The 14,398-nt window shown below is 43.4% G+C and overlaps 1 protein-coding gene and 1 long non-coding RNA gene across 2 annotated transcripts in view; one reads left to right on the top strand and one right to left on the bottom strand.

Moving 5' to 3' along the window:
• Positions 1-11,515, bottom strand: part of AMMECR1 (AMMECR nuclear protein 1) — a 123,293-nt gene extending 111,778 nt beyond the window's left edge. Inside the window, exon 1 of the mRNA XM_083423867.1 lies at positions 11,051-11,515. Coding sequence (XP_083279993.1) covers positions 11,051-11,249 — 199 coding nt within the window. The 5' untranslated portion in view covers positions 11,250-11,515. The remainder of the gene's footprint in view (positions 1-11,050) is intronic.
• LOC310669771 lies at positions 3,255-9,920 on the top strand. Its single transcript, XR_014507374.1, has 3 exons — positions 3,255-3,468; positions 8,908-9,046; positions 9,274-9,920. It is a non-coding gene; the product is annotated as an uncharacterized lncRNA (long non-coding RNA).
• Positions 11,516-14,398: the final 2,883 nt, after the last annotated feature.

The following is a 14,398-nucleotide window of genomic DNA, read 5'->3' as shown; positions in this document are numbered from 1 at the left end:
AAAAACACACTGATTCCTGGATCGTCTGCGGGCCGGATTTAGAAGGCGATTTGGCCGGATCCGGCCCCTGGGCCTTAGTTTGCCTACCCATGCTCTAGGGACTGCAATGTTTATAATGGAGTTTAAAACTGGCCAACCATGCTGGACGGAAAAATTGCTGCTTAATAACTCCAGAGCGTCCAATACCACTAACCTAAGAAGTATCAAAGCCTGCCTCATATTCGTTGGATCCTTTTGGCTGTTTATAGTAATCAAGACATTTGTCTATCAGGATACGATTTGACTTTGTCTCATGGGATGGTAACAGATTGAATCAGGCCATGTGCCCAAAATCTGAAATGGTGCTGTATTAGGTAATGTTTTGGCACCCTCTAGTGGTGTGAAATGGCAAGGCTTGGCTTAGCTTCCCTGAAACCCGTCAAACTTCAAGCAGTCAATCTGGTTATTTATTTATGTGTATAATAATCACTGGCATGGATTTCATTTTAAGCTTTGTTAAATTTTTATTTTTATTTTTTTTTGCAATTCACACCAGTGTAAATTAGTTGAGTGATTCAACTGTCAGCCTCAATTTTGTGTTTGGAAGTTAACCAAAGGTTAGCTTGGATCCTGGGTAAAATTCCATTCCTGCACCTTATTTGCCATCATACTTACCCCTTGATGCCTTACCCTCTTTCTGGCAAGGCCACTGAGTGACAGGAACCTCACTGACTAAATCACCTGACTAAATGCTGGGTTGCAATAAAGATCACAAGGTAACTGGCAAACAAAAGCTGCTGAGAATCAAATTTTGGAACCTTAAAACTCCTGCATCAGACTGGAAGTCCTGCAGAAATGCATAAAGAGACCAGTGTCTCAATGAAGCTGCTCTGCTAAAACAAGAAGCCACATGCCACAGCAATTGTCCCCAACAAGGCAGTCTATTCAATATCACCATCTAAGACAGGGGTCAGCAAACTTTTTCAGCAGGGGGCCGGTCCACTGTCGCTCAGACCTTGTGGGGGGCCGGACTATATTTTGAAAAATATATATGAATGAATTCCTATGGCCCACAAATAACCCAGAGATGCATTTTAAATGAAAGCGCACATTCTACTCATGTAAAAACACCAGGCAGGCCCCACAAATAACCCAGAGATGCATTTTAAATAAAAGGACACTTTCTACTCATGTAAAAACATGCTGATTCCCGGACCGTCTGCGGGCTGGATTTAGAAGGCGATTGGGCCGTATCCGGCCCCTGGGCCTTAGCTTGCCTACCCATGATCTAAGAGATAAGCTTTGTTGATGGCATCCCATTCCATCTGTAAACATGCCCCTTCTGTGCATGCCGCTATCCCTCCCCTAATTGCTCCCTCTGAAGTCAGAAAGTCTTTCCCCTTAAATCTCGAACTCCTGTGAATTCCAAAATAGGTATGTAAGACAGGAGCTAAGCATTGGTGGTCTGCTGTGTTCTTCTGCTCCCATTACCTATCCATTCTCAAAGGAACATTGTAAACTTGCCACAGGATCAGAGGCTTGGTGGAGGGTCCATGCCTGTGATCCTGCTCTCCTAATAAAGATCTGATGTAACTTCACACATGCAGATTCTAGAGTGCTAGAAGAGGGAACATTGTACCTATACAGTGGTACCTTGGGTTACAGACGCTTCAGGTTACAGACTCTGCTAACCCAGAAATAGTACCTCGCGTTAAGAACTTTGCTTCAGGATGAGAGGCCCCATTAGCTAAACTGGTCCTTCAGGTTAAGAACAGTTTCAGGTTAAGAACAGACCTCCAGAACGAATTATGTACCTAACCCTAGATACCACTGTATTTGTATTGTATCTTTCCACTGCTAGTTCCCCATTTTAACATAGGAATGATTATTTCTTCACATTTAGGAGCATGATCATCGTACAGTACAGCCTATGGCTGTATATGTATATGCTGCCATGGCTCAACCAATGGATTCTGACAAATACCTATTGTTCTTTTGAATAAATATCAGTAGTTTTGGTGTGTTGGTATGCTTTTCTAGTCACAGAAGGATTTAGATGCATACTTGGGACAACAAAGGTTCGTATAGTTAAAGCTATGGTTTTCCCAGTAGTGATGTATGGAAGTGAGAACTGGACCATAAAGAAGTCTGATCGCCAAAGAATTGATGCTTTTGAATTATGGTGCCGGAGGAGACTCTTGAGAGTCCCATGGACTGCAAGAAGATCAAGCCCATTACTTTGGCCACCTTGAAGAGAAGACTCCCTGGAAAAGACCCTGATGTTGGGAAAGATGGAGGGCACAAGGAAAAGGGGACGACAGAGGACGAGATGGTTGGACAGTGTTCTTGAAGCTACGAACATGAGTTTGACCAAGCTGCGGGAGGCAGTGGAAGACAGGAGTGCCTGGTGTGCTCTGGTCCATGGGGTCACGAAGAGTCGGACACGACTAAACGACTAAACAACAACTTGGGACAACATGCCATATGACACCAGTAAAGGATCCTGCCTTTCTGAAAGCATGTTTAGAGGTCAGGGGTCTCTCAAGCACACATGCTAACATTAGATAATTACCTCTTTAGACCTGTGGATAGTCACTAATTGCTCACAGGGAGCCTGGTGGTTTAGATCCACAAACTATTTTGAGAACAGGATGTATTATCCCATTACAGCAATTACACAATAGATTCTTACAAATGGGTTTTTGATGGGACTGCCTAAGAAAAGTTTCCGGAATCTGAAATTGCTTAAGGTCATTTGCTCAGAACTTGAAGATTAGAACTTGGAGAATTGAGCACATCTCAACCAGTACTTATACTGGCTGCCAGTTTATTTGGAGACAATCCTATAGTCACAAACACACAGACTCATTAATTACCTTACTGGTTTTCTAAAAATAAAATAAAAATCAATTGCTGCATTTTGCTAAAAATACTCATTCCAGAAACATACAAATGAATCCTGTGTAGCATAAAATTCCTTATGTTAATCATTCTTTCCCTGCCTTCTCCAAACCAAGTTTAAACATGTACAGTTACAACATATCCCAAACTGTATTCACTGTATGAATACAGCCAAGCTATGGGTCTTGTACATTTCCCCCTAGTTGCATGCCGTATCTGTTCCTGCTGCAGTACTTATACTTGACAGTAGTTCCGATTTTGAATTTGGTGTTATATCTGGGGGTTGTTCTCAGTGGCATTAACTGATAAAAATGCATAAGGTAAATTCATTTGATTCAGATTGCAATTCCTTTGTTTCTGCGTAGGACCCACACTGCAGAAAGGAATCCCATAGACAACAGTTGTCCCTTGGCCTAACTGCACTGAAAAGGTGGAGTCCAACTCTCATCAACATGGTCCATGGTCCAGGGTGATGGGGATTTTAGTCCAGCAACATCTGGAGGGCTGGAACAAACTCACCACGGGCCTAAAGGCAGCCGAGTTCTTTCAAAATCTACCATGGGAAGGATAATTTATCCTGAAAGGCAGGTTAAAAACCAATTCAATATTTTATTCATTCACTGCTCTTATTCTAAAGTGTGTGTGTTGTTTTGTGTGTGTTTTTAAATGTAACCTTATTATATTGTTTTACTATTTTAAAGCACCTTGGGAGGGTAATTCCTTCTGTAAGGCAACACATTCAATAGACAACAAAGAAAAATTATGTCCTATTAATGTCAAGCTGACCTCCAGCGTTCTGACTAGTATATGTACATCCTTGCTCAAGCACAGACTTCACCCTCCCTCTTTCAGAGTGAAATCAAGCTCGCCCTCTGATTTGCTGATGAGAGCTTGTTTAACTGAGCAGCCAGGACTGGTGTGAGATCCATGCCTCTGGCCCAGCTGCTGCTTGCAAATGGATGCCCTTGATAGGCCACACTGCCAAGGCCAGGTATGACCACCTTGCAGTTCCAGAGCTGGCCCAATACATTTTGGCACCTGAGGCGAACCACAAAATGGCACCCTCCCCCGCCAGGGAAGAAGGGGTGAGGGAAGATCTATATGAGAAACTGGGGTGGGGGATAAGAATCTACATCAAGATCTGCTGCCCCTGTGGATTCTACTGCCTGAGCGGGGCAGGGGGGTGGGTCGCCTCACCTTGCCTCATGGGTGGACTGGCCAAATGTAGGTCAAAGGCTGTGAACTCTTGCAAAGAGGTTGGCTAGCCTTTCATGGTCTTGTTTGGAATTAGCTGCCAAGTTGCCTCTTAGAATCTCACACCAGCAGGAAGGCAAATACCACAGTGAGAGGCTTTTAGCACCAAGGTCACCCTTCCAATACAAATACTGAAATTGACAGATTGCTTTCTGAAGTGCCAGCGTTAAATGATCTCCTTACATGCAGCAGCATCTGCATAAAGATTCCCACCTATTTTGCAGCAACTATTAAAACCCTACCCCAGCAATGGTTTTGCTGGGTAGCCTTGCAGAGATTTGGCTTTAGAGTAAATTTATACTCCAGACTGAAACTGGTTCAATTGACCAAGAATTCCCAATTTATTCTACTGCACCCTAGATACTTTAAGGTTCCCAGGCAAACTCAGAACAGCTTGGTGAAATCAAAGCTGCTTTATCAAGTACCTGCAGGTGCTGCCCTGGGCTGGTCATAGCGGGAAATGAAAAAGTTCATGGAAAATAATCTTGGAGAGAATGGCTTGGTGAGAAATGTCTTGGACATAGTAGAGTTTGAGTTGCTTATCCACTATCCCAAGAATCAGGAAAACAGTTGGACAGAAAGGATCTGATGGTGGCTTGGGGTAGAAATATATAGCTGGGTTGTCTTCTGCATATAACTGACAGTGAAAGTCCTTTTGATTTGATAAAGTCTTATCAGTGCTGTGTGCAAACAATGAACAGTCTTTATGGAGGATACTTTGATGTTTGTGCTAAATATCCGTGAGTGGAAAGGCAGCACAGGCTTTTGCAAAGGGCATCATCACATAGTCTGGGTTCTAGTCCTCGGTCTGTTTTTTCCAACCTGTTTTTTTCCACGGGGGAACACTCTTTCTCTGTTTTCCTCATATTTGTGGGCCTCTCAAGGATTCATCTGTAGTCTTCTGCTATTCTTTGTCTTCACCCTGATCATGCATGGTGTGGTCAAATCTCATGCCTTTTAGTGGGAGCTGACAGCACCCAACTCTACCTCTCTGTGATTACAGTGGTACCTCGGGTTAAGTAGGTACTTAATTCATTCTGGAGGTCCATTCTTAACCTGAAACTGTTCTTAACCTGAAGCACCAATTTAGCTAATGGGGCCTCTTCCTGCTGCCGCACTGCCGGAGCACAATTTCTGTTCTCACCCTGAAGCAAAGTTCTTAATCCGAGGTACTATTTCTGGGTTAGCAGAGTCTGTAACCTGAAGCGTATGTAACCTGATGCGTATGTAACCCAAGGTACTACTGTATAGCTAATGTCCTCCATCCAATCCCGCATGTCCAACTGATTGTCTGATATATTGACTTGGATATTTTATCACTGTATCTTCATATTCTCTCAATATTACCATTCACCATCTTCTTCAGGCATGAAGCCATTGGCTTCATTATTACAGTGGTGCCTCGCAAGACGAAAAGAATCCGTTCCGCGAGTCTCTTCGTCTTGCAGTTTTTTTCGTCTTGCGAAGCAAGCCCATTAGCGGCTTAGCGGATTAGCGCTATTAGCGGCTTAGCGGGCTTAGCGGATCAGCTGATAAGCGGCTTAGCGGATCAGCTGATAAGCGGCTTAGCGGATTAGCTGTTAAGTGGCTTAGCGGATCAGCTGTTAAGCGGCTTAGCGGCTTGGGAAAAAGGGGGGGGGGAGGAAAAAAGCCCCGCAGGAACTCGCAAGACATTTTCGTCTTGCAAAGCAAGCCCATAGGAAATTCGTTTTGCAAAGCACCTCCAAAACAGAAAACCCTTTCGTCTAGCGGGTTTTCCGTCTTGCGAGGCATTCGTCTTGCGGGGCTCCACTGTATCTCTCTCTCCTTTGCTCCCCACATTGAATCTGTTGTAAAACCTTGCTGCTTTGTACAGTATTGCAAAACATGACCTTTCCCTTTCCCTCCTCTGTTCCATGTTCTCATCTTCTTTTGCTTTGACTATTGCAACTTTCTCACCTCTGGCCTTAACTTTGAGAACTCCATCTTTGCCATTATCATAATCCTAAATTCAGCCACCAAAACTGTTGACCATTGGTTAAGTACCCTTAAGTATACAAAACTTTGGGAGGTTTGCAGAAATCTACAAATACAAATTTATGCAAAAGTTTACCAGTGAAATACCAAAAATGCCAGCCATAAAAACTATTGCATTGATAATCTATTTGAAACCAGTGCAGCAGCTAAAATATTAAAATACCTAACCAATCGCTGTGCTCTGCAGCAGAGAGTCTCCTTTAGATATCATCTAATCCTGAGCCCTGTTCTGTACAATGTTTGAAGTGCTCCTTTCATGTGGTGGCATCTGCCCTTAGGTACTCCCCCCCCATTACATATCAGACAAGTGCCATCTCTGTTGTTGTTGTTTTTGTAGTGCCTATTGGAGGTCTTACTTTTTCAACAAGGCTTTAAAGTGGAGATTATTATTTTAATTTAGCAGTTGTTGTGTTGCATTGGTGCAAATATCTAATGCACCAGGTATATGTGCCCATTCTAGTTCAACTGGCTTAGAGAAGAAAAAGCACCTAAAAAGCCCTTGCATAGACACCAGGTGAACTTTTCTAGGAAGTGCATTCCATAAATGAGCACCATCACTGAAAAGGCCCTTCTCCTGGTAGTCATCAACTTCACCTCCTTAGGCAGTAGAACCTGGAGATGAACTTCTGCTTCTGTGCTCCACCCCCAAACTCCTACACTCACTAGTGATATGCTGAAACATGCTCTTCAATTATCCTACAGTTTTCTTTCTTTGAAAAGAGGCTTCCTTCCACCTTCCTCATTCTCAGGGTACTTTAGAATTCTTCCAAAACCTTGGTGGGTGTAGGGTTGAGCTTACCGTATCATTGTGAATTGGCTGTGGGTGGTGGGTGTTCCCCACCCTTTCCATTAAACATTTCTCCAGCACTATGCAGCCTCCCCAGCTCCCTAATCTAAAAAAGGCCCATTGGGAAGAGTTACATCATGAGGTCTCCTGTGGGTTTTAGTGGAAGCTGGGGAAATTAACTATCATCATCATCATCCACTGATTTTTTTTTAAAGAAAAAGATCTAAAAATTCTTCACTTAAAGAAATAATTATGAACAGCTGTCATGGTAGGCAACCTTCCTGGTTCCCCAGGCATACAGGAAAGCCCAGCTGAAGATGTCTTTGGGTTTCAGAAAGTGTGGGCACCTGGAGAGGATGATGATTTGTGGGCAGAAAGGAAGAACCCTCTAAACCCACCCTTGGCCATCTCAACCACAAGGGAAGCCTGAAAAAAAATCTGTATGCCAACCACAATGTTTTCTCTTTCTTTTGCTAATTGCTGAATGAAGGTTCTTTTCTCATTAACTGATAGAGGATAAGAAAAACAGAGCAAGATGCAGGAGAAATTTTCAGTAGCGAGCACACCAAGACTGATTGCCCTTGGATTTGGCACAAACTATTTGAGTACCTGCAATGAATGACCTTATCTCAGTGCCAGGTCCACAGTTTGATGGGCCCTTGGCATGGGGCTGACAATGAACTCCACTCCCCCCCCCCCAATTATCCCCTGACCAGGATGGGTATAGCTCTGCCTGCAACATACGTCTATGGAATCAATGCATTTCATAGATGTATAGGGCAGGGCATTATATTTTGGGTAACTTAAGATGGCAGGCAGGCACCATGGACAGTGAATGGCAACATAGCTGGGCTCTGGTGGGCTAGTGAGGGGTCCTTTCAAGATTCTGGGTGCCCTTGACCAATGCTCCATTTGACCAATAGCTGATGACAGGCCTGCTTTATCTCTGCACTCTCATATCCTAATACCAGAGATGGGGGAGAAATTTGTTCTGTTTGCAAATCTACCTAATTCACACTTTTTGAAACTATACAATACATGAACCGAAACACAACCGTTCTTGAAAATTCACATTTCCCTGAATCGTGTATTGCAGTTCTGCAGCCAAGCAGTGTGTACAAAATTGAATAAACCGTAAAATGTATAAAGTAATAAAAATTTGCATTATATTGGGAAGATTGTGAAAATGAATATATTATATGAAATTGCATGTTAAAAGAAATCCACATTAAAATGATGATGAATTTTCTGGAGGTCTTTTTACACCCACCCACCCTTTTTTTTTTTTTTTTGCAAACTGATGTGGAAATGTAGAGGACTGAAATTAAGATTGGAAAAATATGAAACTGAGAGGAAGTGAGGCTGACATTCATCCATCCCTATTTACCAGTGATGGGACAAAGATCACAGTCTCTGAGCTTCATATTTTTTCTTAATTAGTTTTTATTAAAGATTTTCTTGTTTTATTACAAATAAACATGGAAAAGTATGCTTGATATTAAAGGCCTGGACATATTCATATGGATATAAGTGATCCTTTAAACATTAATATCAGTGTTCTATACTGAGCACAGAAATGAAATAATAAATAGCCAATTAACTGGTACAGAATCAGTGTAATATGTGCTGGCCATTTTGCCACTACCAGATCATAGAATCAAAGAGTTGGAAGAGACCGTGAGGATCATTTAGTCCAACCCCATGCAAAGCAGGAATATGCAGCCCCATATGGGGATTGAACCTGCCACCTTGGTGTTGTCTGCACCACACTCTAACCAAGTGAGCTATCCAGACTAGTAACCTTGCAATTCCTAATTGTCTGGCAGTCTTAATACAGCATGGCTATGGTCTGAGTGGGCAGCTGGAAAATGATAGGAAGTCTAAATAAATGATCGTTTTAGTTATATAAGCCTTCCTTGGGCAAAGAAGCAAAGAAACACCATAATCATCCATCATCTTTCTCATCCTAGACTGCAGGTAATGTCTTGTATATGGGATTGCTTTTGAAGGTGGTTCAGGTACTTGAACTGGTGAAGAACATGGCTGCCTCAATCCTGGTTGGGGCCAGGTGGTCAAAACAAGCAACGCAAATCCTAAACTAGTACAGTGGTACCTCTGGTTACGTACTTAATCGTTCTGGAGGTCTGTTCTTAACCTGAAACTGTTCTTAATCTGAAGCACCACTTTAGCTAATGGGGCCTCCAGCTGCCACCGCGCCACTGGAGCCCGATTTCTGTTCTCATCCTGAAGCAAAGTTCTTAACCCGAGGTACTATTTCTGGGTTAGCAGAGTCTGTAACCTGAAGCGTATGTAACCTGAGGTACCACTGTAGTAAGTTTATCATGCAAGCCAGGGCATTTCTGGGCCTAAGTCAAAGTGCTGGTTTTCTGCTGTAAAGCCCTAAAGTTTTGGATCAGGTTATCTGAAGGAATGCCTGCACCCCTCCAGGGATGGAATAATCTGTCAATTTTGGTTTCCCAAAGTTGTTATTTTCCTCAGCTCTCCCGCTCAGTGCAAATCATGATTTCGCCTAACACAATGTATTTCTGTATGCTACTTCATGCATCTCTGTACAAATTATTTTGGCTGGTGGCCTGCATCGCAAAATCCAAAGAAATGCAGATGTTGAAGGATAGCTGGAATACAGCTCCAACCATCCCTTACCAGGAGCCATGCTGGTTAGAGCTGATTGAAGTTGTGGTCAAGCAACATCTGGAATGCCAAAGGCTTTCCACCTCTCCCGCAAAACAAGTTAAAGCAATTACATTGTGTGGATTTAATGGAATGCATATTGCTGCTTTAGGAACATGTGCAGTAAATGACCAGTGCTTAAAAATATTGAGAAGTTGCTGTCTGGATTTTCTTGTTTCAAACATTTTGTGTGTGTATTTCATGATTATGTAAGCTATCTTGTAACGGCAATGCCCTAGAGGGCACCCTGTAAACAAACAAATCGCCAAACACGGCCTCCTAATTCCCTTCTCCTTTTCAGAGCTGCAATTCCCAATCCATTTGGGAATTGTTGCTCTGTGAGGGAACAATAGGGGTCTCCTAGCAACTCTCAGCACCCTGAACAAACTGCAGTTCCCAGGATTCCTTGGGGGAGCCATGGACGTTTAAAATGATATGACACTGTTTTTAATGTGCAGTGCTGCTGGGACCCCACTGGCAGCAATTCTCCAGGGTTTCTGCATGAGTCCTTCCAAGACCTACCTGGAGAAACCGGGGACTGAACCTGGGACCGTTTTGCATGCAAATACGGTGCTCGACAACTGAGTTACAGCACGTGTAATAGAGAGATGCCAAAGAAAACCCTTTGCATCTGCCATATAAGGGCCTCTGCACATTTCACCTCAAAGGTATAATGTTTCATATGCACACACAGCCCCCAGCTCAGAATGTGCGAATGTGACAATGACATCCTTCCAAACCCTCATCTTGGTGCAACGTCCTGCTGTGTGTACACTCATGGGCAAACATGGGTTTGCTGCTGAGTAATTTGTGAAACAGCCCTGAAGCGTTGTTGCTGCGTTTGCATTTTTTTATTTTTTATTTAGTTAGTCAAGACATCTATTTAAATCCAGCAAGAAGGCACCCAAACGCTGGAAGAAAAGCTTCTGGATAATGTTGGCGACAGAAACACCACCCCAACGAAAGAGGTGGGTTCTGTTCCAGAAACACTTCTTCAGATACATCCAAGCACGAATAAAATGAGCCTTCTTTAATACCTAAAGCAACCCAGGCAAGCAAAGCAACTAGGATTCGGTAAGGTTTTACACAGAACGACGATGACGACGACAGCAAAACCCCGACATGCTTTTTTTCCTGGGTAAGCTGAATGGAACTGAGCAGCATTGGCGATGTGCGTCGTCAGTTTCCAGAATGGAGAGAGAGAGAGAGAAGAACGGCGAATCTAAATGTGTTACTTAAGGCTGGAAGATTTCAGAGGATGAAAATGGAGACTGGGACTGCCAGGGGCTGCCTGCCATGCCGACAAATCTGATCTGGAAATGATGGATGCAAACGGGGTGGGTGGGTACGTGGGAAGAACCACATTCAGTTAGCTCCATCAAACTGCCATGCAAAACTAGCCAAAAGTGCTCATGTCCTTACCGTGCTGTGGCTGGCAGGCAATCCGTGTCTGGGAGCCTTCGGTCCCGCTAACTAGGCTCTGGGGGTTTTGTTTGCAAGAGAGATTGTCCTTTATGGGATCGGAGCAGGAAAATGGAGATATAAAGAGAAATGAACACAACGTGCAAGGCAAATAGCTGCAGTTCTTTAACATGCTTCCTGCGTTATTGTTAAGCTGCATCCGCAGTCGAGGAGGCTACGTTCCCCAAAATAGGACAGGCTGCTGTCAGTGGCTTGCTTGAAACCTGAGCAAGAATTTGCGGAACGGTGGAGAATCTGGGTTGCTGGAGTGTACGACCACAGCAAGAAATTGCTGGCAGTAGGGAGCAAGGATGCTCAGAAAGGGAGTGAAATTGCGAATTCGCCACTGACAGGACATGAGCCGGCCTGTGCGTCCACCAACGCTTCCCCCCTCGTCTTAACCCTTAAGAGCCCAGCCTAAAAGGAGGAGGCGACCGCGCTCGAAGAACCACTATACTTGCCCTCATCATCCTTCTCTTTTTGGGTTGGGTGACGCGCTGAATTACGGCAGCGTCCCTGCTTCTGAGAATTCACATGCTCCAGCGTCCTGACACTATGCAGAGGTCTGCACATTTTTAACCCATCAGTAGCAGGGCTTCCTTTTCTACTGGCTGGTTCTCCCTTGGCCTCTGGGCAGCTGGATAACGAAAAGACACTCTGATGCTGAGTCTGAAAAAAGTCTGCAGGGGCGAAGTATCAAGTTTCCCCGTCGCTAGCGTTACTGAGGATATGGGATGGTCCAAACGAAAATAGATTGCATAAAAGAATTGATTCTTTATATATTGGTAGCTGCCAGAGCCTGGTTGGTTTTTTTTTTTTTTTTTTGAGGGAGTGGAAGGTTGGTAATAAAATGGAAATATTTAGAGGGATAAAATAAGGATTTATGGCACAGTCTAATCTGGTTCACAGCTATTGCTGAAGAATTCATTCAGAACGTATGGCATAGCAGAGAGCAACGTTTGTTTTCAACTATGTGGCAGAAAGTTATTTTACACATAAAGGAGGACAACAGTATTAATACTGGTGTCTCCAGTGAGATACACCACTATTTGGAATTTTTAGCAACTCTTCAACTTTAAATGAGAATGTTGTACAATCTGAGGACCACTTACTGATACCTACTTCAGTGTGTGTGGCCTGTATCTTTAAAGAGACGTGCCTAGTCTGTGATAGAAGCTCCCTCCCCTATTTGGGTGTGGTTCGCTCCATGGTTTCCTGGGAACTAAGTTGGGAGTCTTAGGCTGTGAACACACCATAGCTTCAAAGCACATTCAAAGCACATAGACCCGCCCCCTCAAAAGAATTCATGGAATTACAATTCCCAGCAACCCTTAAAAATGACAATGCCCAGAATTAATATTTTCTTGGAGTGGGGTGGGGTGTATGCAGCCACAGCCTTGCCTGCATAAGCAAGTTTTAGCTACTATACTGAGTGTATCGGCTGTTCACCGGTAAACACAACAGTTGATCTGATCCTGGTTCCTGCTGCTTTGTGGTATTAGGCAGGGCTGGCCCAATACATTTCGGCACCTGAGATAGACCCCTCTCCACCAGGGAAGGGCAGGTGAGGGAAGTTCTACATCAAGAACAAGGGGCAAGAAAGATCCACATAGGGATATACTGCCTAAAGTGGATCCTGCTGCCTAAGGCAATTCACTCCTCTTGCCTGGTGGACGAGCCCTGGTATTAGAGTAGACCCATTGGAAGGTTTTCTCACACAGTGAGTACCCTGCCAAAACCCATGGGATACTACATGGGGTCAGAAGTGGGCCTGCACCATCCATCACTAAAGCAGAAATAATTATACCAGAAAAAGGACCTTCCAATGCCAATACTTATACTTCCCATGGACTGTGAATACAATGACCCAAAATATATGTTTAATTTCAATTTCTGTTCAATTATATATTTTTTCTTTATTACTTTATTTTCTACATGTTATTGAATTACATTACATGTTTTTGGTTTAATAGATAAAAAGGGAGGAGCTTTCTTCTTCAAGCAGCTGTGGGCTCATGTTGCTTATCATTAAAACAATGGCAATGCAAGGAGAGTACAGATATGAGGGGCAAAATAAATAAAAACAAAAACAAATACCCCTGAAGGTGAATTCTAAACAGGGTATGGACTATTTATTATCTTATTTATTTATTTATTTATTTATTTATTTACTTACTTACTTCATTCACTTCCCATGTTGCATCTCAGAGCAATTTACAGCATCGTAAAAATATGTGCAAGTACAACAGCATACATAAAACTTTTTTAATTAAAAAAAAACTGTTGTTTTTTCACTATGCATTGGGACACCTCTTAAGTTATCCTAACCAAATTTTGCATAATGGTTCCTGAGGTTAAGAAGCAGGTTTTCATCTGTGTTTGGATAAAACTGGGTGCCATTTTGATTCAAGATGGCACACTGAACCTTTCGATACAAGACTGATTTCAACCACTGATTTCAACAGTAACAACAACAATGACTGTTACAAGTGACACGCGGGAAGACTGAGCTCTGGAACTACAACTCCCATCACCCTGGCCATTGGCCTTGTTAGCTGGGGATCATAGGGGTTGTATTCCAACAACAACTGGAGACCCAAATACGGGCATCCACAGGAATTTTTCCAGGGTGGGGTTGCTGGAGGAGGAGAATTCCAAATTAAAACTCACGCATCCCCAAAAGGCAGCAGCAGGTGAGTTACTCACAAAACAAATGAGAAGAATAGTGCCTGCGCATTTTGCCTTGCATCTCAGCTTCTCCAAATGCTAGAAACATACCCTCCCTCCTTTTTTAAAATGAAAGCTGGTAATCAGGGCATTATGGTTCATCTGGGGCAGCGGGAAGCTGCTTTTCTTGCTGTGTTCCTGTGGACCCAAGATTTGTGCAGGCTGATCTAGACTAATATGGTCCCTTCTCTCTTCTTCTAGCAACTGTTCTCCAAGGTCACAGGTAAGGACTGTTCCAGGTGCTGATCTTCGATTTCCTTTTAGCCAGAGATGCTGTGGGAACTGTTTACGGGGCTTTCTGGATGCAAAGCATGTGCCGTGCCGTTGAACTATGCACCCTTCCAAATCATTGGTGGGAAATAGAGTACAAGACTCTGCGTGTTATCAGAGAGCAGCGTCTGTGCTGAGGTGACAGGTTATGCAGAAATTGGAATGAATATGAGCTGATTAAGGTAAGTCTCTTACTGTCTGTCTCCTTCGCTGTTAAAAGGGTGAGCTTGCAGCAACCACTCAGCAATTTCTGACCTTGAGGAAGGACTGGATCGCCTGTTAACCCCCTATATGGCCCTAGAAATGCTGCTT

Source organism: Podarcis tiliguerta (assembly GCF_965153285.1).
Source record: "Podarcis tiliguerta genome assembly, chromosome: Z".
Lineage (NCBI taxonomy): Eukaryota > Metazoa > Chordata > Lepidosauria > Squamata > Lacertidae > Podarcis > Podarcis tiliguerta.
The sequence above is the reverse complement of the archived record's forward strand: the minus strand, read 5'-3'. Positions and strand labels throughout refer to the sequence as shown.